Source organism: Zingiber officinale, chromosome 9B (genome assembly GCF_018446385.1).
Source record: "Zingiber officinale cultivar Zhangliang chromosome 9B, Zo_v1.1, whole genome shotgun sequence".
Taxonomy (NCBI): Eukaryota; Viridiplantae; Streptophyta; class Magnoliopsida; order Zingiberales; family Zingiberaceae; genus Zingiber; species Zingiber officinale.
This window is the reverse complement of record NC_056003.1, coordinates 8,788,201-8,811,147: the sequence shown is the minus strand read 5'-3', so window position 1 is coordinate 8,811,147 and position 22,947 is coordinate 8,788,201. Positions and strand designations below refer to the sequence as shown.

At 40.8% G+C, this 22,947-nt stretch overlaps 1 protein-coding gene and 1 non-coding gene across 2 annotated transcripts; both read left to right on the top strand.

The window, feature by feature from the left end:
- Nucleotides 1-3,151: 3,151 nt before the first annotated feature.
- LOC122022614 (respiratory burst oxidase homolog protein C-like) lies at nt 3,152-7,910 on the top strand. Its single transcript, XM_042580647.1, has 10 exons — nt 3,152-3,994; nt 4,072-4,231; nt 4,301-4,349; nt 4,429-4,542; nt 4,668-5,486; nt 5,554-5,765; nt 5,847-5,949; nt 6,036-6,118; nt 6,577-7,139; nt 7,408-7,910. Exons 1-10 carry the CDS (start codon nt 3,409-3,411, stop codon nt 7,515-7,517), a joined length of 2,799 nt encoding a protein of 932 aa, XP_042436581.1. The 5' UTR covers nt 3,152-3,408; the 3' UTR covers nt 7,518-7,910.
- A 13,389-nt stretch (nt 7,911-21,299) lies between these two features.
- Nucleotides 21,300-21,405, top strand: LOC122025846. The gene has a single exon (XR_006123871.1). It is a non-coding gene; the product is annotated as a small nucleolar RNA R71 (small nucleolar RNA).
- Nucleotides 21,406-22,947: the final 1,542 nt, after the last annotated feature.

Sequence of the window (22,947 nt, the reverse complement as noted above, 5' to 3'; positions counted from 1 at the left end):
CAGGGGAGCGCCACGTGCCCAGCGTCCGTTGGTTCAGCATTCGAACAGGATCAGATATCTATACATGTAGCTGAATGATAGACTGTCGGTGATGTGGCGTGAAAGTTTGACTTGTTCAAAAAACTCCGTGAAATGCCTAGCTACTGAAACTCAGTGATTTGCAAGCAATCAACTAAGGAGTAAAGAAATCGTCAGTAAGCAGGCCAATGATGGGTCCTCGGTGCAGCTACTCCGACGATCAAGTTAGAAATGATGGTGGTGCAAAAATGAAAGCAAGTAGCAATAAGTAGAAGAAGATGCGTATGTGAACGTACCTGCATTAGTGAAAAAAGATCCCTTTTATAATACCTCTCAAAACCTCAATATTAAATGAGAAATTATCTTGCTATCAGTCATTCTATTCCATCACCATGCTTATACCATGCACAGGAGTCAAATCACAAGCATGGGGAGAGTATGTGGCTATGTATTGTGTATATTGCGTGCATGTTCTGTGACAAATCCATGTGCTATATTAATGGCGAAAGATGGATTTTTGGGTCGGGGCAATTTAGGCAATTGAGTTGTTAGCTAAAAGATGTATTTCTCGGGGAGCCCATTTCTAGATATTGTATAAATAGGCGGTAGAAAGCCTATTGAGAGAGAGAGAGAGGAGTGAAACCCCAAGCGAGTCCGGTCCTAACAGGGAGTGAGGTCCATAGAGAGCCTGTTCGATTGACAGGACTGATCGGGAGAGAGTGGAGAGTAGAGCCCCAAGCGAGTCCGATCCAAGTTGGGGATGAGGCATGTCCGATTAGCAAGGTTAATCGAGAGGGAGAGAGGGGAGCAAAGCCTCGAGTGAGTTCAGTCTGAGTTGGGAGTTGGGCCTATAGAGAGCCTGCCCGATTAGCTTGATCGATTAGGAGAGTGGGGCGCTGCTGGACTAATTATTTAGTCTTTTAACTAATCTTAGACTTTAACTATACCTGTACTAACTTGTTGACCTTTGAACTCCATTGAACAACCCTTTTCTTATTCATCGTATCAATACACACAAATAATTAGGAGTAAACAAAAATTTGGTTAAATAAACAAACTAATCAAACCGACCGAATTTAAAAATTCGGTTTGGTTTATTCGGAAATCCGTTTTTTTCTTAAAAAATCGGTTAATTCAGTTAATATGGTTCAGATTTGATTTTAATTTTTTTATTTAGTTAAATTAAATATACCGAATTTTTTAACCAAATCAAATTTTAAAACCTAAATTTTTTACCAAATCGATATTAAGTCAAATTGAAATTTTAGAAAAAATTGATTTGTTCAGTTTGTTAGGTTCGATTTGTTTGATTTTATCAAAATTTTGGTTCGATTAATTTGATTTATTAGATTTTTTTTATCGAAAATTGATTTAGTTCAATTTGTTTAGAAAAAATGGGTACATGATTCGATTAGTTTAGTTACATTCAATTCGATTTTAATCGCATATTCACCCACGATCTCATCATTATAAAAAAAAACAAAATATTTTTGATATTTACATTCCAAGGAAAACAAAATTAAGAAGAAAAATTAAAGATGCGTTTGGTTTGTACCGTTTTTATTTTTATTTTTTAGAAAACGTATATTTTCTAGAAAACAGAAAATGACTTTTTGTCATTCTCTGTTTTTCTAGAAAACGATAGAAATTTTTTTAGAAATGCGTGTGAAAAATATAAACCAAATATCATTTTTCAGAAAACACACGTTTTCTAAAAAATAAAAATAAAAAACACACGTGCCAAACGCCCCCTAACTTTCTATCATTTCCATCGCATAATTATGCATGTGACAAAAGTGTCTCCTGCTTTGCTGTCTGGTCAAGCATTCGCTTGCGAAAATGCATTCAGACAGGTCTCCGTACATTTTGTATGATAACAAAAAAGATACATTTGAGTATAGCCTTGGAAAAATATTACCTTTGCGATTTTTAAACTTTTTTAATTGTCTAGTTTTTAACTGTCCTTCAATTTTTTTAATTGACCATCTATAATTTATTCATCACATGTTTCTAAAAAGACTGACGACAGAGCAGGTCTCCTACGTATTTTTTAGAGGGAAATACTGTACGAATAATGGATGCTTTTTACTCCTTAAAAGACACGCAAAAAGTATATTTCATAATTTCCGTTAATCTTTTTTAAAAAATTTGACAAAAGAATTACAAATTAAAAAAATTGAATGATTGATTTGTTTAGAAAAAAATTAGAAGATTAAAAAAATTTAAAGATTAATTTATTAAAAAAAGTTAGAGGGCTAAAAATAGACAGATTAAAAATGTAAGGATCACAAACATAATGTACGATTTAGATTTTGTAAAAAAAACACACACCGTTAATCGACGAGTCAGATTCTAAAACTATTCAGATGAACAAATTGAATAATTACCGCATTTGAAGAATTTTGGGCCTGCAACCACTTAAATCCGTTGATGATAACTGCGACCGCCGTCCCACCAGTTAAACCGGAGTCAATAGTTCACATGTCTAATCCGACCAATATTTCTAATTTTGGAATCCAAACGAACGCGCAGGCCGCCGAACCCATTCATTAATTGCAATAATAAAAAAAAATCAAAAATATGAAAACGAGAAAACTAGACGAGAGAGAGAGAGAAGAAGAGAATTGTGATCGAGAACGCTTTTTCTTTTTCTTTCGAAAACTAGGCTGGTGTCCATTGTTTTCAATCGACAAACAGCAAACGCGTGGCTCGTTCACAAATTCAAACCTTATTTGAATGTGTCCTCCTCGATCACAGGTTGCAGCTGTGGAGCGACATCACCTTGGCTTTCCACACTTAATCACCGCTCAGATAATGACAATATATCAATGAATCAAATATTTCCACATGCAAATTTAATATTTCACTTAATAAATATTTAATATATAATTAATTAATTAATTAATAAGTTTGATTATAAATTATTTGAAAAAATGTCTTTAAATAACATTTATGTTAAAGAAACTTAAAAATATAAAGCTTATTTCCACTGGAGCTAATAATAGGGTAAACCTTAACCGTACAAATTTTTTTAATTGGACGGGCCCAATTGGAGCCCAACAACTCCTAGGTAATTTTAAAAAATATCACGGCGTTGATTGAGCTCATCGATTGCTTCTTGCCACTGTTTGCAGAGTCAGTCAAATGGGCTCTCCGGCAGTATCGCCGACCCCACTGCTCTGCCCTCCTTCCTTCCTTCCTTCCTTCCGATTGAATCACGTTCCGTAATCTGCAAAATGGAAAAAGTGTTCACCTTTCCACCGGCTATTTATATGGACGTTCTCGTTGATCGTTAAGCAGCTAGCTAGTGTTGTAGAGGATTTCCGATCTGGTCGGGCTGTTCCTTTGACTTCGAACCTCCGGCTGCGGGGGTGCAGATCTGCGATTCGGATGCAGAGCATGGGGGTTGACGACGATGGCTACCGATCGTCGGACACGATCCAGGCGGAGGGCGTCGGGGGAGAGCGGGTGGTCGTCAGCGGCCCGCTCAGCAAGCGCGGCAGCCGGAAGAGCGCCCGGTTTAATCTCCCGTCCTCCGCCTCCACCTCCTCTTCCGCTGCCTCCGCAGGCGGCGACGACGAGGCCTACGTTGAGATCACCCTCGACGTGCGCGACGATTCGGTGGCGGTGCACTGCGTGAAGCCGGCGGCCGCCGGGGATGCGGAGGATTCCGAGGTGTCGCTGCTGGCGCGGACGCTCGAGAAGCGGTCGGCGTCGTTTGGGTCGTCGGTGATGAGGAACGCGTCGTCGCGGATTCGGCAGGTGTCGCAGGAACTCCGGCGGTTGGCGTCGGTGACGAAGCGGCCGGCTGCGGGGAAGTTCGACCGGACTAAATCGGCAGCGGCGCACGCGCTCAAGGGGCTCAAGTTCATCGCCAGGACTGACGGCGCCACCGGCTGGACGGCGGTCGACAAGCGCTTCAACGAACTCGCCGTCGACGGATTACTTCACCGGTCCCTCTTCGGCCAGTGCATAGGTAACATTCCTGCCTCAATTTCGCTTACTAAACCCATTCTGAAACTAGTAATGAAGCTATGAAATGAAATTTATTAGGCATGAAGGAATCGACGGAGTTCGCAGGAGAGCTGTTCGACGCGTTGTCGAGGAGAAGAAATATCACCGGGGACATGATCACTAAGGCTGAGCTGACCGAGTTTTGGGATCAAATCACCGACCAAAGTTTCGATTCCAGGCTCCAAACTTTCTTTGACATGTATGCGATCAATGTTCATCAATTTACTGGTTGCCCCTTTCATCTAAATCGGCTAATTTGGATACGCAGGGTGGATAAGAACTTGGATGGAAGAATAACAGAAGAGGAGGTCAAAGAGGTAATCGACGAAGAACTGGTTTCATTTTGTGATTACCCTATTGAAGTTGCTCTTTAATTGACGAGTAAACATGAAACAGATCATCACCATGAGCGCGTCGGCTAACAAGTTGTCAAAGATACTAGAGCAGGCGGAGGAGTATGCTCGGCTCATCATGGAAGAATTGGATCCCAATGACCTTGGCTACGTTGAGGTAATTGCTCGCAACCAATTATCTAATTGAATTAATTGCTATGGCAAACAACGAGCAGGAGGAGCAGAATGATCAGTGTTCTTAGAAATGAGCTAATTAGCCACAATGCTCGTTTCCGCGCGCAGATATATAACTTGGAGTTGCTGCTGCTGCAAGCGCCGAATCAGTCGATGAACATAGGGACGACCAACAGCCGGAACTTGAGCCAGATGCTGAGCCAGAAGCTGAAGCCGACGAAGGAACCGAACCCGCTGCGGCGATGGTACCAACAGGCGAGGTACTTCATAGAGGACAATTGGCAGCGGGCGTGGGTGATTGCGCTTTGGCTCTCCATCTGCGCTGGCCTCTTCACTTGGAAATTCATCCAGTACCGCCGCCGCGCCGTCTTCGACGTCATGGGTTACTGCGTCTGCGTCGCAAAGGGAGGAGCCGAGACGCTCAAGTTCAACATGGCGCTCATCCTCCTCCCCGTCTGCCGCAACACCATCACTTGGCTCCGCACCAAGACCCAGCTCGGCAAAGCGGTTCCCTTCGACGACAGCCTCAATTTCCACAAGGTGATCGCGGCAGGTATCACCGTCGGCGTGGGGCTGCACGTGATCTCGCACTTGACGTGCGACTTCCCTAGGTTGCTGCACACGTCGGAGAGGGAGTACGTCCCGATGAAGCCCTTCTTCGGGGACACGAAGCCGGACAACTACTGGTGGTTCGTCAAAGGGAAGGAGGGATGGACAGGGCTGGTGATGGTGGTGCTCATGGCCATCGCCTTCACCCTCGCCTCCCCGTGGTTCCGCCGCGGCCGCGTCAAGCTGCCCAAGCCTTTCCATCGTGCAACCGGCTTCAACGCCTTCTGGTACTCCCACCACCTCTTCATCGTCGTCTATGCTCTCCTCATCGTCCACGGCTACTTCCTTTACCTCACCAAAGAGTGGTACAAAAAAACGGTGCGTGTGGCCAAGACAAACTGTCCCATTGATGATTGCTTTAGCTAATTAAACATCTGTTGACCAGACCTGGATGTATCTGGCGATTCCGGTTATCCTGTACGCGAGTGAACGGCTGATAAGGGCGTTCAGGTCGAGTATCAGCGCCGTGAAGATATTGAAAGTTGCAGTGTATCCAGGCAACGTCTTGGCCCTTCATGTGTCCAAGCCACCGGGCTTCAGATACCATAGTGGACAGTATATATTCGTCAACTGCGCTGCCGTCTCCCCTTTTCAGTGGTAAATATTTTTTCACTCTGTCAATGACAAACCTTTTGCTGCTAAGTGATATATTTGATTAAATTGTACTGAAATGGGCAGGCATCCATTCTCCATCACCTCGGCTCCACAAGATGATTATGTCAGCGTGCACATACGGACACTCGGTGACTGGACCAGGCAGCTTAAATCAGTTTTCTCCCAGGTATTTCAAAATGATAATCGAGCAGATCAGCATGAAAGGGTTGATCATAAATTGGGATTTTACTAAACGATGCGCGTTGTGTGCAGGTGTGTCAACCACCAACTTCTGGGAAAAGTGGGCTTTTGAGAGCAGACTACGACGATGACAGCAGCAATGGAGCCAGCAGAAGGTGAGTAGCCGTGACAACTTGCACCCGTCCCATCTTATTCTCATTTATGACGACGTTGGAAAATGGATTGATTCTCATGGGCATAGTAGCATACTAGCATGGCAGCACTGACACCTTCATTTTAGTTCTCTTCCCAATGCAATTTTATCCTTTTATTTATTCATCCATCTCGGGGAGGCGACGTCCAAATATATCTCTCCCGTTTGCTAGAAAATTCAAGGGCCCTTTGTGGCTTTGTCCTCTCGCACCTATTATCCTATCTAATCCTTTGATCGAGGAATAAATAATACGAGTGATAGGTAAAGGTTCAAGAGACTCTGTAATATTTTAATGCTTTGCTCTATCCCAGGTCGCAAGGATATGTTCCTTCTATTTCTAGGGGTGATTTTGGGGGTTTACTAATAAACATGCATTGATTACCTATGCTTAGTGCTTATAGATTGCCTGTTATTCTATAGCTTTCCAAGGCTGCTTATTGACGGGCCTTATGGAGCGCCAGCCCAAGACTACAAGCAGTACGAAGTGGTACTGCTGGTGGGGCTGGGCATCGGGGCCACGCCCTTCATCAGCATCGTCAAGGACATCGTCAACAACATGAAGGAATTGGAGGCCCTGGGACTGGCTGACGACGACATTTACGATGACGGCAACATCGAGAGCGGCAGCTCGCACAAGAGGTCGGCCTCGGTGTCGACGTCGGCAGCGTCGTCGTTCAAGACGCGGCGGGCCTACTTCTACTGGGTGACGCGGGAGCAGGGGTCGTTCGAATGGTTCCGGGGAGTGATGAACGAGGTGGCAGAAACGGACAAGAAGGGGGTGATCGAACTCCACAACTACTGCACCAGCGTGTACGAGGAGGGCGACGTGCGCTCCGCCCTCATCGCTATGTTGCAGTCCCTCAACCACGCCAAGCACGGCTTGGACGTCGTCTCGGGCACTCGGGTCAAGTCGCACTTCGCCCGCCCCAATTGGCGGACAGTGTACAAGCGCATCGCGCTCAAACACCGCGATAAGCGAATTGGTACGTCACCTTTCCCACTATCTTTCATATCTAAATGAATTTGGTAAACTAGCATTGAATCTAACAACCGAATAATAAATGTTTTAAAGCAACATAAGTCATATGGTGCGCTTTAACAAACATCTAAAGTGGTTTATCAGGGAAAAAAAACAACTTGTGTAGTATTAATGGCGCATCACAATGTTAGATAAGTTTATTGATCAAGGTCACTTTCAGTGAAGTATTGGATTTTAAGCTTAACGCTGAAGATTAATTTGTGCGACTGCAGGCGTGTTCTACTGTGGAGCTCCAACTCTGACGAAAGAACTACGCGAGCTGGCGTACGATTTTTCCCACAAGACCAGCACAAAGTTCGACTTCCACAAAGAGAACTTTTGAGCAGCCACATTTTAGACCAATGGAGGGCTGCGTGCGGAATACTAATACAAATAAATTGCATACTTTGAGTGGTTTACCACTAATACTAGGGCATACCCCTCTAAGTTATTGTAATGTTTCCCCACTCAGTTCTCAGTTCTCAGTTCTCAGTTCTCAGTTCATATAGAAATGGTAGAATTTTGGCGAGGTACTGAGCTAAGCCACCGAAGCTTAATTACTTATTGGTGGACTGAGCGATATATATAGTTGATATAGATTTGATGTACAAAGACCTGAATTGGTCAACTACTAATGTTACCTAGTATATATATGTAGTCTCAGCAAGGAGGAGCAAAGGGACTCTCCTGTTATTTGAATTATTTACTTTTATATTACTGAATTGTTGATAATGCATGCTTACTTGTGTTTAAAAACAAGAACTCAAATCTATTGGAGCGGCGATAAAGAAGAGTCTGTTTGGTATGGGTCAATTGTCACGGTATAAGTTAAAATTAAGATGATCAACTCCATGGCTTAAGCCAAGCCGACCTCAGCGAGAAGTGACTACAACAGTCGATTGGAGGAATCACTGTCCGATTGGCCATCTGGATGAATCAGTGTTCGGTCAACCCGGTCGGTAGGAGAGTGGGCCGAGCGGGTCACCCGTCTGGTTCGGGGTATGACATTGACATTGTACATATTAATAATGAACTGATAAAGTAATAAAAGAGAAAAAGACGAATACTTAATAAGAGGAAGAGAAAACAAAAGAGAACACTCCATCTAACATTGAATGCGAAAAAGACAAGACAAAGGTGCCTTTTGTCGATAATTAATATCATTAAATAGGGAAAAATGGCGGGTCACTAGGAAAGGTATAAAAAAGTATGCTAGGAATGAAGAAAGGCAAGATTCATCTCTATCTCTATTATTTTTAATTTCTCTTCCTACTATTGTTTCTAACTTAAGCGTCGGAGGGTCAAGGCCAGGGACCCTTTCCCTAGTTTGGTTTATTTTGGAGAGAGGAGTGAGATCTTCATCCAGTCAGCGAGCTGCCACATCCCCGACTTTCCAGTTTCACGCTTTCGGACAGGATCATTTGGCAGCACCTGTGGGAATCGTAACCTGCATCCGAACGAGAAGATGGAAGACGCTAAACGATTCACAACGGTGACGTCGATGCAAGAAGAGCTCGACACGCTGATACATGCCTGAGCGGCGAAGATAGTGGAACAACAGCAACAATAGGCGCTGGCCAAGCGCCAATAGGCACTGGACGAACGCCAAGCACAGGAGCTTGCAGCCTCAGCGGTAGGTTGCCAGGATGAGCAAGGAGACCAAGTGGAATAAATTTCCACTCGGGAACCGAACAAAAAGCCGATCGGCACCTATGGAGAAGTCATCAGTCCCATACCACTGAGCACTGTTATGGATTCCAGCAGAAGAAAGGAGCCGAGCGGATAGAGATCGGGGATCTTCCTCGAATGAGGCACCCGCTCGAGACACAAGGAAAAAGAAGGCACCCAAAGAGGATGATTCACCCGAGCGGGTCAATCAGTAGTTTTCAGAGGGGATTCTAAATGACCCTCTGCTGAAGCATTACACTCCACTGACGATCGGGGAATATAATGGAGCGACCGACCCCGACGACCACTGGGCCAAGTTTGATAACACAATCACACTTCACCAGTACACGGATGGGGTGAAATACCGAATCTTCCTGACTACACTAGTTGGATCAGTGCAATGTTGGTTTAAACGATTACCAAGCAACTCGATCCATAGCTTCAAAGAATTCCGAGCGGGCTTCCTGCATCACTTTGCTAGTAGTCGCCGCTACCAGAAGACAAGTGTGAATCTATTCTTACTAAAGCAGGGGCCTAGAGAGATATTGAGGGCCTATATTCAGCGCTTCAATCAAGTGGCGATGGACATCCCGTCGGTCTCCTCGGACGTATTGGTGAATGCCTTCACCCAAGGGCTCACCGAAGGAGAGTTCTTCCGGTCGCTCATTCGGAGATCGCCGAGGGACTTTGGCCACCTACAAAAGAAGGTCAACAAATACATCAACATGGAAGAAGCTCAAGCGGCAAGGAAAAAGGAGATGCCAACTGAGCTTGCAGGAGCATCTAGCGGCCTCGATCAGGAGGAGCCCCATCACACGAGCCCAAGACACATGTCGTGCAACATGTGATGGCCGCTTGTCCAAAGGCAGCAACAGGCAAGATGTGGACGCTGATGTTTTGCTCCTTTCACCAGTCGACGACGTACAACACCCGGGATTGCTACGACCTGGCAGCTAGCAGGCCGTCCCCACAAAGATATCGTCGTCGATCCCCATAACCTGATCGGCTACAAAGGTGTCGATCAACCGTCCGAAGGGAGGAAGAAAGGACAACAACCGAACCACTCGACCATCGGCCTCAACATGGGAGCAATCAAAGTCTCGCCTGAGTCTTTGCCGAGCGGAACCAACCGTCGACATGGGAGGAAGAGAACCGGAGTAACACTGCTCGGGGAGAGATAGGAATGATCGTCGGTGGCCCGACCGACGAAGATTCTAACCGAGCAAGGAAGTCGTATGCTCGGCGACTCGAGATCCACACTATTGGCTGCAGCAGGGAGAAAGCTGAAAGACTTGAAATCAATTTCGGCCCTAGAGATTTAGAGGGAGTGGAATTTCCTTACAGCGATGCACTGGTCATCCGAGCGATAATTGCCAATTATACAATTTCCTTACATTCGGGAAGTCCAGTTTCCAAGCTGGCTCGCTAAGTCGTGCTGGTCTCTAGGCCAGGTAACAAATGACGAGTATGCATCGACTTTCGCAATCTAAATAAGGTGTGTCCGAAGGATTTCTATCCGCTACCCAGGATAGACCAAATGGTGGACTCTACAGCAGGTTGTGAGCTGATCTGCATGCTTGATGCGTATCAAGGCTACCACCAAGTGTTGCTCGCCAAAGAAGATTAGGAAAAGGTTAGCTTTATCATGGCTGATGGAACGTTATGCTACAATGTCATGCCATTCGGACTGAAGAACGCTGGTGCCATCTACCAGAGGCTAATGAATAAGGTGTTTCGCAAGCAGATCAGCCGCAACTTAGATGTATACGTCGACGACATATTAATAAAGTTAGTCCGAGCTGCTGATTTGTGTGCAGATATCGAAGAAACATGTCGAACCTTGAGGAGATACGAAATGAAGCTGAACCCGAGCAAGTGTCTGTTCGGCGGCAAGAGTGGATGTTTCTTCGGATATATCATCACCGAACGGGGTATCGAGGTGAATCCGAGCAAACTGAAGGCACTACAAGACATGCCCCCGGCTCGCAGCTTGAAGGAGGTCCAACGACTGACCGGACGGATCACCACACTGTCTAGATTCATATCCAAGTCATTCGATCGGAGCCTGCCATTTTCAAGGTGTTGCGCCGAGTGAAAAAATTCCAGTGGGACGCGGAGTGTGACCGAGTGTTGGAAGAGCTCAAGGAGTATCTTAACTCCTTGTTAGCTAAGCCAAGCGCTGGGGAGTCGCTCTAGATCTATCTGTTGGCCACCGAGTATGTGGCTGGCTTGGCATTAGTAAAACAGAATGGCCCTGAATAGCAGTCCGTGTATTTTCTAATCCATATATTATAAGATACAGAGTCCCGCTACACCTGTCTTGAAAAATTGGCTTATGCGCTGGTGTCAACCGCTCAAAGATTCTGCCTGTACTTCCTCGCCCATCCGATCATCGTGTTGACTAACAGTATCTTGGGAAGAGTTCTCCTAAACCCAGAGGTGTCCGGATGGCTAATTAAATGGGCAACCGAGTTAAACGAGTTTGATATTCAATATCAACCCCGAACGACTATCAAAACTTAGGTCTTGGCTGATTTCGTCACAGGGGTCCAGAACGCCGAGCCAGCAACAACTTGGAGAATATATGTCGATATTGAATATCAACCTCGAACGACTATCAAAGCTCGGGCCTTGGCTGATTTGGTCACAGAGGTCCAGAACGCCGAGCCAGCAGCAACTTGGAGAATATATATTGATGGTTTGCCCACTCGACAAGGTAGCAGGATCGACGTTCTGCTCATCTCACAACGGGAAGACCAGGTATAACTTTCCGTTCGGTTGGACTATCGTGTTGGAGTGTATACTGAAAGCCTAAGCTTTGTAAACATTCATTATGAATAAAGAATCACATTTGGTCTAATTGTCTACATTTGTTTGTAGTTGTTCATTTAATTTATATTGTGGATAACATAGTATGTGGGGTCACATACAGAAGATGATGTTATCAGTACCTTATAAATTATAAACAGTAGCTCACGACTAAAATGGAAAGGAACAAACCATTAGAAGGTCGTAGTGTAATTAGGTATTAGTTTATCTTGACTATATAATTACACTAGTACACTCAGAGTGTATTGAGTAGGACCATTAGAGGTCGTTTCTTTTATACTGACTTTATAAAGGAACAAAGACCTCAGTTATTATGGAAGTGTGTGCTCTTAATCCTAATATAATAACAAGCACATATGTTTGATATTTATTTCTTTAATTTATCAATGGGTGAGATTTAGTTCGATGAATCAATAAACTCGATAAGTTGGGAAATGGTATCACTTATAGTGTGTGTTGTTGATTATAGAAGGAAACTGTGTCCTAGAGATACTAGGTTGATAATGTCCTCAAGAGGAGCTCATAAAGATTGTCATGTTAAACCCTGCAGGTGGACTTAGTCCGACATGATAATAAGGTTGAGTGGTACTACTCTTGGACTTAGATATTAATTAAATGAGTTGTCAGTAACTCACTTAATTAGTGGACATTCGATATCTTAAACACAGGGAGACTAACACACTCATAATAAGAAGGAGCCCAAAAATGTAATTTGGGATTGGTACGGTAGTTCAATGATAGTTCTCTAGTGGAATGAATTATCATTGATAAAATTGTGTGTTCGGGGCGGACACGGGATGCTTAATTTTATCGGGAGACCAAAACCAATTCCTCCTCTCGGTCCCTATCGTAGCCTCTTATTTGTAGAGTTCTATACCCACCTATACCCACCTTCTATACCCACCCAATAGGGGCCGGCCAAGCTAGCTTGGGAACAAGCTAGGGCCTGCCTAGGTATGATTTTGGGTGGCCGGCCCTAGCTTGAACCCAAGCTAGTGGGGCCGGCCAAATTAAATTAAAAAAGAAATTTAATTTTAATTTTTATTATTATGTGGAAGATATAATTTAAAGAGAATTAAAATTAAAATATCTCTCTTGTAAAAGATCTACAAAAGATTAAAGAAAGAGATTAGATCTCTTTCCTTATTTGTAGATTGGAGAGATGTTTTATTTTCTCTTTAAAATTATTCACATGTTAATAAAATTAAAATTATAGAAATTTCCTTTTATTAACCATGAAGAGATTTTTAAAGAGAAATTTTATTTTTTAAAATTTCCGGAAACAAATTAGGAAGTTTTAATTTGTTGATTGAAACTCTCTTAATTTGCTCCTTTTGATTGTGGCCGGCCATTGAAGTTTGATTTGGAAAATTTATTTTATTTTTCTAAATTAAATCATGTCAAGGAAATTGAGGAAATTTTATTGTAATTAAATTTCCTAATTTGCCTAGGCCAAGGAATATAAAAGAAGGGGTGAGGGTGCCTTCATGAGATAACCCTTATTATTTCTCTCCCTCTCTTATTCTTTGGTGTGGCCGGCCAACACCCTTTCCCTCTCTTCTTCTTGTGGTGGCCGAACATCTCTATTCCCTTGGAGCTCTTGTGGTGGCCGGATACTACTAGGAGAAGAAGAAGAAGAAGGAGAGGAAGCTAGCATCTCTTGGAGCTTGGTTAGTATTTTGGTTTTTCTCCTTGGTGAAGTTTTCCTTTGTGGCCGAACCTTGCTTGGAGGAGAAGAAGGTGGTTGGTGGTTTCTCATCTTGGAAGATCGTTGCCCACACAACGTCCGAGGTTAGAAGAGGAATACGGTAGAAGATCAAGAGGTCTTTCTAGAAGGTATAACTAGTAGTTTTTTTCCGCATCATGCTAGTTATTTATGGAAATAATATCAAATACAAGAGGCTTACGTTCTAGTATTTCGAATATGTTTTTCGATGTTGTGTTCTTTTGTTTCTTTCTTTTCCTTGTGATTTGATTGTTCTCTTTGGTTAACCTAAAGTTATTTTAGGAAATTAAATATTAGCTTTCTATTAAAGGTTTTGTCTAGTCGGTGGTGGTTGCTCCCATATCCAAGAAGGCCATGTGCCTCGCCACGTCAGTACTGGGAACCTTTTATGGAAATTAATATTTAATGGAATTAATAACTTAAGGAGACTTGGGTCGAACGTGTTAAGTTCCGCAGGAGATCCAAGTCAAAACCTAAAAGAACAAATAGATTAAGTTTTGGATCAAACGTGTTAAGTTCCGCAGGCGATCCAAAATTTAATTTAAAAGAACACATGGTAGCTAGGAAAAGGTTCAGACCTTTGTACAAAATTTTTGTACAGTGGAACCTATAGGTTTTCCGAGTAGCAACCAACATATCGGGCCACCAACAACGAAGTCGAGTATGAAGCCTTGATAGTCGACTTACAGGCAGCACGACATGTTAGAGCCACAAAAGTACTTATTCACTCAGATTCTCAGTTGGTCGCTGATCCTGTCCGAACGCTGAGTCGATAGACTCTGGGCACGTTGCGATCTCCGAACCGGTGACGTGGATCTCTGACTGGCCGTATGGAGCTCCGGCGGACCTACAAAGAAGTCGGGCCAGGAAGGGGTTCCCGGCGACGACCCTCCGACGCTCAAGTCAGGCAAGAGGAAACTATGAAGTGGCTTCCAATATCAGAGATGGTGTGATTGCGTACCTCCGGCGAAGTGTTACGCTCCGCAAGTGTACGGAAATGTCGCAAGTAATATAAAAGATTATCGTATCCACAGGGACTGGAATAAGCACTAGAAATGTCTCAATGCGAATTAGCTAAACAACTATCCAATCGTTTCAAAAGCAAAGTAAAGGTAAACAAATCTAATATTAGAGATCAACAAACAAGAGTTTAGTGTTTTGGGTTATGATAAAGGGAGATTCTAGGAGTTTCGGTTTCTTTGTAAGATTTCTTGAATGTAAATGGTTCACCAATTCTTATTCCTCAATTTCCAAACATGTAGAAAGTTGCCGGTTCCCTCTTGCAATAGACAACCGGCTAAGGACTGAGAAATGTATCTAAATAGGATTAATTAGACATGAACCTACGTTGTCCTTACACAGAAGCGCACCTATTACTATGCCTTCCTCGGATATCAACATAGAAGCCCACAACTTATTAATCTATAAAGATACAAGAATCTAATCATAGAATCCATCCTACTCTCTTGAATATTCCTATTTCCTCTTCAAGATTATCTCTCAAACGTCCTTACACGGGCTTGCACCTGTCACGTGGATCCCTCGGATGATCGAGTGAGAGTTTATCTTTACCAAGTCCATAAGAAATCCAAACAATCAATCCAGAATGAGAATTAAGCGCAAACCACCATCAATCATTCAAGATCTAATTGATACAAGAAAGATAATGTCATTGAAATAAGAAAATGGCAAATTCATAAGAGATTACATCAATCCATCATACAAATACTCCCTTAATCCTAGAATACCAGATCTACTCCATGAATCGAGGAAGAAAACCCGAAGAAATAGAGATTACAAGCATTCCTTGAATCCCCCAATCCAAGAAACCAAGAAAAGGGAGAAAGAGAAAACTTATCTACAAAGAAGCTTCGTCTTCGGATCCAATCCACGCTCCGGAGTCGAAATCGTCGAGATCTCCCTTAGAATTGCCCAGAAATCCTCCCAAGAATGGGAGGAAACCACCAAATCTTGCTTTCTCCCAAAGGGGGAGAGATCCCCTTTCAATTCATGAAGAAGGGTTTAAATAGAGGAGGGAATCGGGCGCCACACGGCCCCGTGACACGGCCGTGTGAGATTCACACGGCCATGTCCAGTTCCCTCTCTGCCAAACCTGCACGGTCGTGTGACTCCACACGGCCAGAACCCTTCTGCTCTCTGGAAATGCTACACGGCCGTGTGGTGCACACGACCACAGCCTGCTTGGTCTCTGGAAGTCTCACACGGCCGTGTAGATCCACACGGCCATGTAAGGCTTCTGCTCTGGTTGGCTTCAAATCTTGACACGGCCGTGCGAGGTTCACACGGCCATGTCATCTTCCTCTTCTGTTGGTGCCAAACTCCACACGGCCCGAGCTCCATACCAGTGCAGGGCCGTGTGAGGTACACGGCCCGGTGCTTTCTCCCTTCGTTTCCTCCAATGCATGCCCAAAGATGTAGATTCTTCACCAAATCGACTCCTGTGTACAGAAAATGCACAAAAAGCAGATCTCCGAACCAAAAGAGTAAATATGCTAAAAGGAAAGCTGGAAGTATAAAAATGCATAGATCAAGCATGCTCAAAGTATGTAAATGTGCATAAAAACATGCATAAAAGAGTATATAATCTACGCACATCAGCCCATGACTTAAACTTCTTGTCTAGCAAAATGCTGCGATCTAAATTCATATGTTCTACAACACATTCATAAAACCTAGTGCACTTTCCTAATTCTATCAAAAAGTTTCATTAACAAGCATGATCATGGAAACAAGTAAAGTATGGTTCAAGCATAAGAATCTTGTGCACAGTGTAAAAGTAACTCAACACCCTTCAAGTTTCAATCCATGTCCTAGTCAAGTCGTCATCAAATTTGAATTCCTAATGTTTCCAGTGAAAGACAAGTAACCAGTGATAGGCACTTACTTACCATTCACTTGGTTCATATTTCTCAACTAACCCAAGGTCTTAAAGGTGTGCTCAATCTCAAGAGAAGCTAAACAGTCATTTCCCCAGTAACCTAACTCGGTCTCAAAGGGGTGACTTGCTAGATTCCACTCATGACAACTGTTTTTTATATCCTTTTTTTTTTTTTATAAGTGTTTGCATTGTGCAAAACTTATTCACAAATGTACTTTTAGCACACATGTTGGGATATTTTGATTTTTCCAAATGAGCTTTAATGATTTGAGCCTCATCCAGTAACCAAAATGAAAGTTGAGAAATCACCATGGAAACCAAGTACTAAGCAAACAAGATGAATCATGACTATTTCAATGACATCAACTATTCAAGCATCAAGCACAAGTGTAGTGAAGATAAAATCCTTAAGGTTGAACCAAAACTAAAACTCATCACCATAAGATTCTTAGCTTATTAATGCTTCCCAAGATAGAAAAAAGAACTACACAAAGTTTACTAGTAGCATCATGCGAACATCATGAATCGAGACAATAATCGTGCTAACATTTCACTTGAATCCAAGAAAGCATATAAGTGAAGATTTGATGTTCTCAAAAAAAATTTTTGCCATGATTATTTCAAAAACAAGTAAAATAAAGCAACAAGCAATGAAAATAAGAACCAACATGAAAAACTAATCAAAAACTAAAAACTGAAGACCAAACTAAACAATACATGACACCCCCCCAGACTTAAACTTTTCATCGTCCCGATGAAATCAGTATGGTGGAGGAGGTGGAGGTGGACGAGGGAAAGGAGGTCTACGACGTGGTTGGCCAATAGGAAAACTAGGAAAACCTGGAATCTCACCCAAAGATCTATGATACTCATATAAAGCATCAACTTGTTGGCTAGTAAGCGTCATGTTCTACATAAAATCTCTCATCCTAGCCTGATCAGTATCATAATTCTGCACAAACTCAGCCACTTGACCCTGAAAATTCCTCGTAAACTGAAAATGATTTTGTACCTCCCTAAACTGATCATCAGATAAAGAGAAGCGCCCCTCCAACATTTTTCGTTGGGAATCTTGCTTCTCATGAAGTGATTCTAGAGACGTACGAAAATCTGAAAAATCAAACCTAGAAGATCCTGTGCCATATGCAAAAGAATGCCTAGCAGGCTCCATAAAACTAGAAGGCTGCGTATGTCCAGATGACGAGGGTTCATTATGTGGCTCAGTGTCTCCAGGTATAGAAGGGTTATCCTCAAAATCTAACTCAGAAATTACCCAATTAGCCCGGTTACGAATAGTAGTTCGTTCAGGAAAAGGAAGTGGTAAAGGAAAACCACTCCTCCTAGGAAACGCGAAACCATTCTCATCCCGAACGATCATTTTCATAGCAAGACATGTATCAATGTCAATCATGTCATTACCATGAATTATTTCCAACCCATCAACATCAAGATTTAAATTACAAGCTATTCGGGTAATCAAACCACCAAAAACAATTGATCCCGATGATGCCCTAGCTGATCTCAATAAGGTTTGAACAAAATGAAAACCAGAGTCAAATTCAACCTTATAAAGCATAGCCCATAAAGCATAAAGCTCTATCTTCTTAACCACCCCATCACTCTCTCCCCTACCAAAAATAGTTTTACTCATGACTCTATGTAGATACCTAAAGATGGGGTTTTGCATATGGGAGGCCTTAGCTCTTGAAGGCTCATAAGGTTGATCTAACCCAGTTATTGCATTCCAAAAATGATTCCAATTAAACCTTGGGTCAAACCTACGAGGGCTACCGGTGGTTATTCCAAAACAAGAATTAAAGTCACTAAATGCCCATAGAAATTCTTGATTCATTAATCTAAAAGAGATTTTTCCATAATAATCATCTTCATTAGTAAAATGGACATCCAATGAACTTAAAAATTCCAAAACAAGACAAGGATATGTAGGCAAATGTGTGTACATAATATCACTCCAATCCAAAAACCCAATCATCAAATCTACATCTTCCCTAATTCCAAGCATATCAAGAACAGTTGGGTCCATATATCTAGTACACACTATCTTTCTATTGACAAGAATTGCAAATCTAGTTACTTGATCATCATTTCTGAACACAATATTGAATTCATTGTCATTACCTTCGTCGCGTGAAGTCCTTTTGCCTTTGCCCTTCACTGGTTGTTTTCCTTTGTCTCTTGATGGCTCCTTCTCTTTGTCTCCACTAGATCCACCACCTCCTTTGCGAAATCTCAAGTGATGAGCTCCAAATGGTTGACGTTCATGTTTTTAAAGATACTCCTCCATCCAATACTCACATTCCTCCACAACTTTGAATTCTACAACAATAAGATAGACAAGAAAAATTAAGTAGAGGATACATGTTTATTATAAAGAGAGAACTAAAGACATAAAAGAAAATAAGGAAAATGAACTTGGGTTGCCTCCCAAGAAGCGCTTGTTTAAGGTCATTAGCTCGACCACCTCATTAGATTCATCTAAATCTTGCTCTTGGAGGGGTAAGATATTTTAGAACCCTCCTACCAAGGGCTCTTATTATGGAGGGAGCTTTCATCAAAGGAGCTACAAAGTAAAGTATAATTCTCTCCATCTTCGTCTTCTTGGAAATTTTTTCAGGTGGTCGAAGACGGTTCAGATTGAGCTTCCAATTATTGGCCCATGTGAAATCTGCACATCCAAAAGAAAAACAAATCTCCCACAAGCATGTTATATAGTATAGAGCTAGAACCATATCAAGATAAGATGAATAAGTAATAAAAACTGAATCACATCCAACAAAGTCAATTATAGGTACCTCCATAAAGTTTTCCAAAAGATCACAAGAAATACTAACCTTACTTTGTTGAGAAATACCTGAAATTTCTAAACATGTAGATGTGACTTCCTCTGAATCAAATGATGGTTCTGGCTCTAGCTTAGGTGTTGATGATATCAATGATGGTGATTCTCGAGACTCTACTAGCTCTGTATAAGTCCCTACACATTGTTCCACAACATGATCAATTCTTAAAACCTCTAAGGGTGCGTTTGGTTCGGGGTTATTCTTGATAACCTAGGTTATCCATCTAAGGTTATCAACAAAAACCTTGTTTGGTTTAGGTATTCGATGATTCCCGAGTAATGTTCCATGCCCGACACGTGAGCAAAAGGGTCATGCTGCCCGGAATTGGAAAACCTCATAAAACTAAGGTTTTCCTTGATTCCGGGGTTAACGAATTTTTTTTACCAAAAATACCCTCCGATAAGAAAAAACATGAAAAAAAGAGAAAAAAATGTAAAAAAATATTTAAAAATAAAAAAATGTTTAAAAAATTTTAAAATTTATTTTTTTAAAAAAAAAAAATTAAAAAATTCAAAAATTCAAAAAAATATGAAAATTTTTAAAAAATTTGAAAAATTTTTAAAAAATATGAAAAATTTTAAAAAATTTGAAAAATTTTAAATTTTTTTTTAAAAATAAAAAAAAATTAAATTTTAAAATAAAATAAATAAATAAAAATTAAAATTAAAAAAATGTAAAAAAATAAAAAAAATAAAAATATAAATAATATAAAAATATAAAAATATAAAAACATAAAAAAATAAAAAAACACATAAAAAAGTAAAAAAATATACAGGAAAAAGAAAAGTAAAAAAGCATAAAAAATAAATAATAATAATAATAATAATAATAATAATAATAATAATAATAATAATATTATTATTATTATTATTATTATTATATATATAGTTGGTTTTGTAACTGAGGATAATACGGTAAAATATTAAACTAGGGTATTCATTAAAACCTTCAAACAAACAAGTTTTTGTTGCATTACCTAAGTTGAACCAAACAACATTTGGTTATGTTTTATTCTTTATAACCTTAGTTATGTGATTACCTGGTAATCACATAACCAAGGTTATACATGATGACTTGAACCAAACGCACCATAAGGGTTGTCTTGACAAAGGTGGTGATCCTTGAGATGCTGCTTCCACAACACAGATCCCTACACATTCTTCCATATCATCATCATCAACACATACATCAAAAAATAGACCAACATCTATGTCCTCAATAGGAGAATCAATAACAAGAGGATCAATAACTTCACTTGCAGTTTTAAGTTGATCTACCACATCACATTCATCATCTGAAAATTCGATGTCACTATAACACCTTATAAAATTTTGAGATAGATCTGAAAACTTATTTACCACTACATTATCAATAAAATCCTCATCTGAAAAATCTTCATCTTCATATATATTCAAAAATCTACACTCAACCATATTAGTGTCACAGGATTTGCCGAAGTCTTTATTTTCATTGACCCCCACTAACCTTTGTGGAAAAGGAACCCTTAGTGAAGGTCCTGGGAAAGACTGAACTCCCTTTTTCCCAAATTCCCTTTGAGCTTTTGGAGGAGGTCCAACTTGCTTATCTAATGTTGGTGTGATTAATCGTTGCCGGGGACTGCGCGGTACTTCTGGCCTTTGGAAACTTCCCAGAGAAATGGAACTGAGTTCTTGTGATCTTCTATTATTCTTCTCCTCAATTCTAAACATGTCGTTCTTCAGAAGTTCTTCATGATTTTTTCCACTTCTCAACCCAACATCATCACACTTTTCATTGGATCTTGACTGTGTAGGAGGGGGATCTTCTTTAAACCATTTTGAAACAATACTATCAAGCTTTGCCCCCAAATGTTTGAACTCCTCACTCTGTGACTTGTGAATTTTAACATTTTTAGGTGGTTGAATTTCATTTTGTTCGACAGGCTCTCTTACATTTATGGCTTGCACTTCTTGAATATCTAAGGGAAATTCCATCCAACTTTTGTTCGACCATTCATGGAGGTTCAATGTCACTTGATCAATTAACGAATAAGCTTCATCTACACTTTTGTCCATAAAAGAACCTCCAGCTGATGAATCCAATAAAGTCTTGTCTGAGAAAGAAATTCCCCCATAGAATATGTGCAAAATCAACCATTTTTCAAAACCATGATGAGGGCACTGTCTTTGAAGACTCTTGAATCTATCCCATACTTCAAATAATGATTCTCCATATGCTTGAGAAAAATTTGTTATGCAATTCCTCATATACGCCGTTCTACTTGGAGGGAAAAAATGATTCAGAAATTGCTTCTCCAATTGTTCCCAACTTGTGATGCTTTGAGGACAGAGAGAATATAGCCAAGTCCTTGCTTTATCCTTGATACTGAAAGGAAATGTCATCAATCGAACTGCATTTGCTGATACTCCTTCACATTTCACCAAATCACAAATCTCTAAAAATGTTTCAAGATGCAGATAAGGACTTTCTGATACTTCTCCTCCAAATTTGTGACCTTGTATCATGAAAATTATCTCTGGGTCTAGTTGGAAACTTTCTACTTCAATTTGAGGTTGCACAATGGGAGATAAAAATCTTGCAGAAAAGGATGTAGAAAAATTTCTCATGGGCCTGCTTGACATGTTAGTGCTCATGGATATTCAAGAAGAAAAAGAAAATTATCAAGAATAAAAAACAAGAAATAAAATGCAATATGAAAAGCAAGAAAGCAAATGCAGAATTTAAATTGCAAGAAAGAAAGTGCGTAATGAAAACAAGAAAGAAAAGATAAAAGAAAAATAAAAAATGTCTAGAATAATTCATATGCTAAAAATTGCAAGATATGTTTACAAAAGAAAAGAAGAAAGAAACAAGATCAAAAGAGAAAATAGAGAAAAGTTATATTAGAGTACTAGAAATCAAGAATGCAAAGTTAGAATTAGAATTAGAATTCCAACAAAAAGAGTTGTCAAGAATGTTATTCAAGAAAGGAAAAACTTACGAAAACAGAATTCTAACAATTAGTTATAACTATGCAAATCAAAAGAAAAAAAGAAAAATTATGTTTAGTCTAACTCAATTGATAATTCCTAATGTTATAGCGCAGTCCCCGGCAACGGCGCCAAAAACTTGTTACGCTCCGCAAGTGTACGGAAATGTCGCAAGTAATATAAAAGATTATCGTATTCACAGGGACTGGAATAAGCACTAGAAATGTCTCAATGCGAATTAGCTAAACAACTATCCAATCGTTTCAAAAGCAAAGTAAAGGTAAACAAATCTAATATTAGAGATCAACAAACAAGAGTTTAGTGTTTTGGGTTATGATAAAGGGAGATTCTAGGAGTTTCGGTTTCTTTGTAAGATTTCTTGAATGTAAATGGTTCACCAATTCTTATTCCTCAATTTCCAAACATGTAGAAAGTTGCCGGTTCCCTCTTGCAATAGACAACCGGCTAAGGACTGAGAAATGTATCTAAATAGGATTAATTAGACATGAACCTACGTTGTCCTTACACAGAAGCGCACCTATTACTATGCCTTCCTCGGATATCAACATAGAAGCCCACAACTTATTAATCTATAAAGATACAAGAATCTAATCATAGAATCCATCCTACTCTCTTGAATATTCCTATTTCCTCTTCAAGATTATCTCTCAAACGTCCTTACACGGGCTTGCACCTGTCACGTGGATCCCTCGGATGATCGAGTGAGAGTTTATCTTTACCAAGTCCATAAGAAATCCAAACAATCAATCCAGAATGAGAATTAAACGCAAACCACCATCAATCATTCAAGATCTAATTGA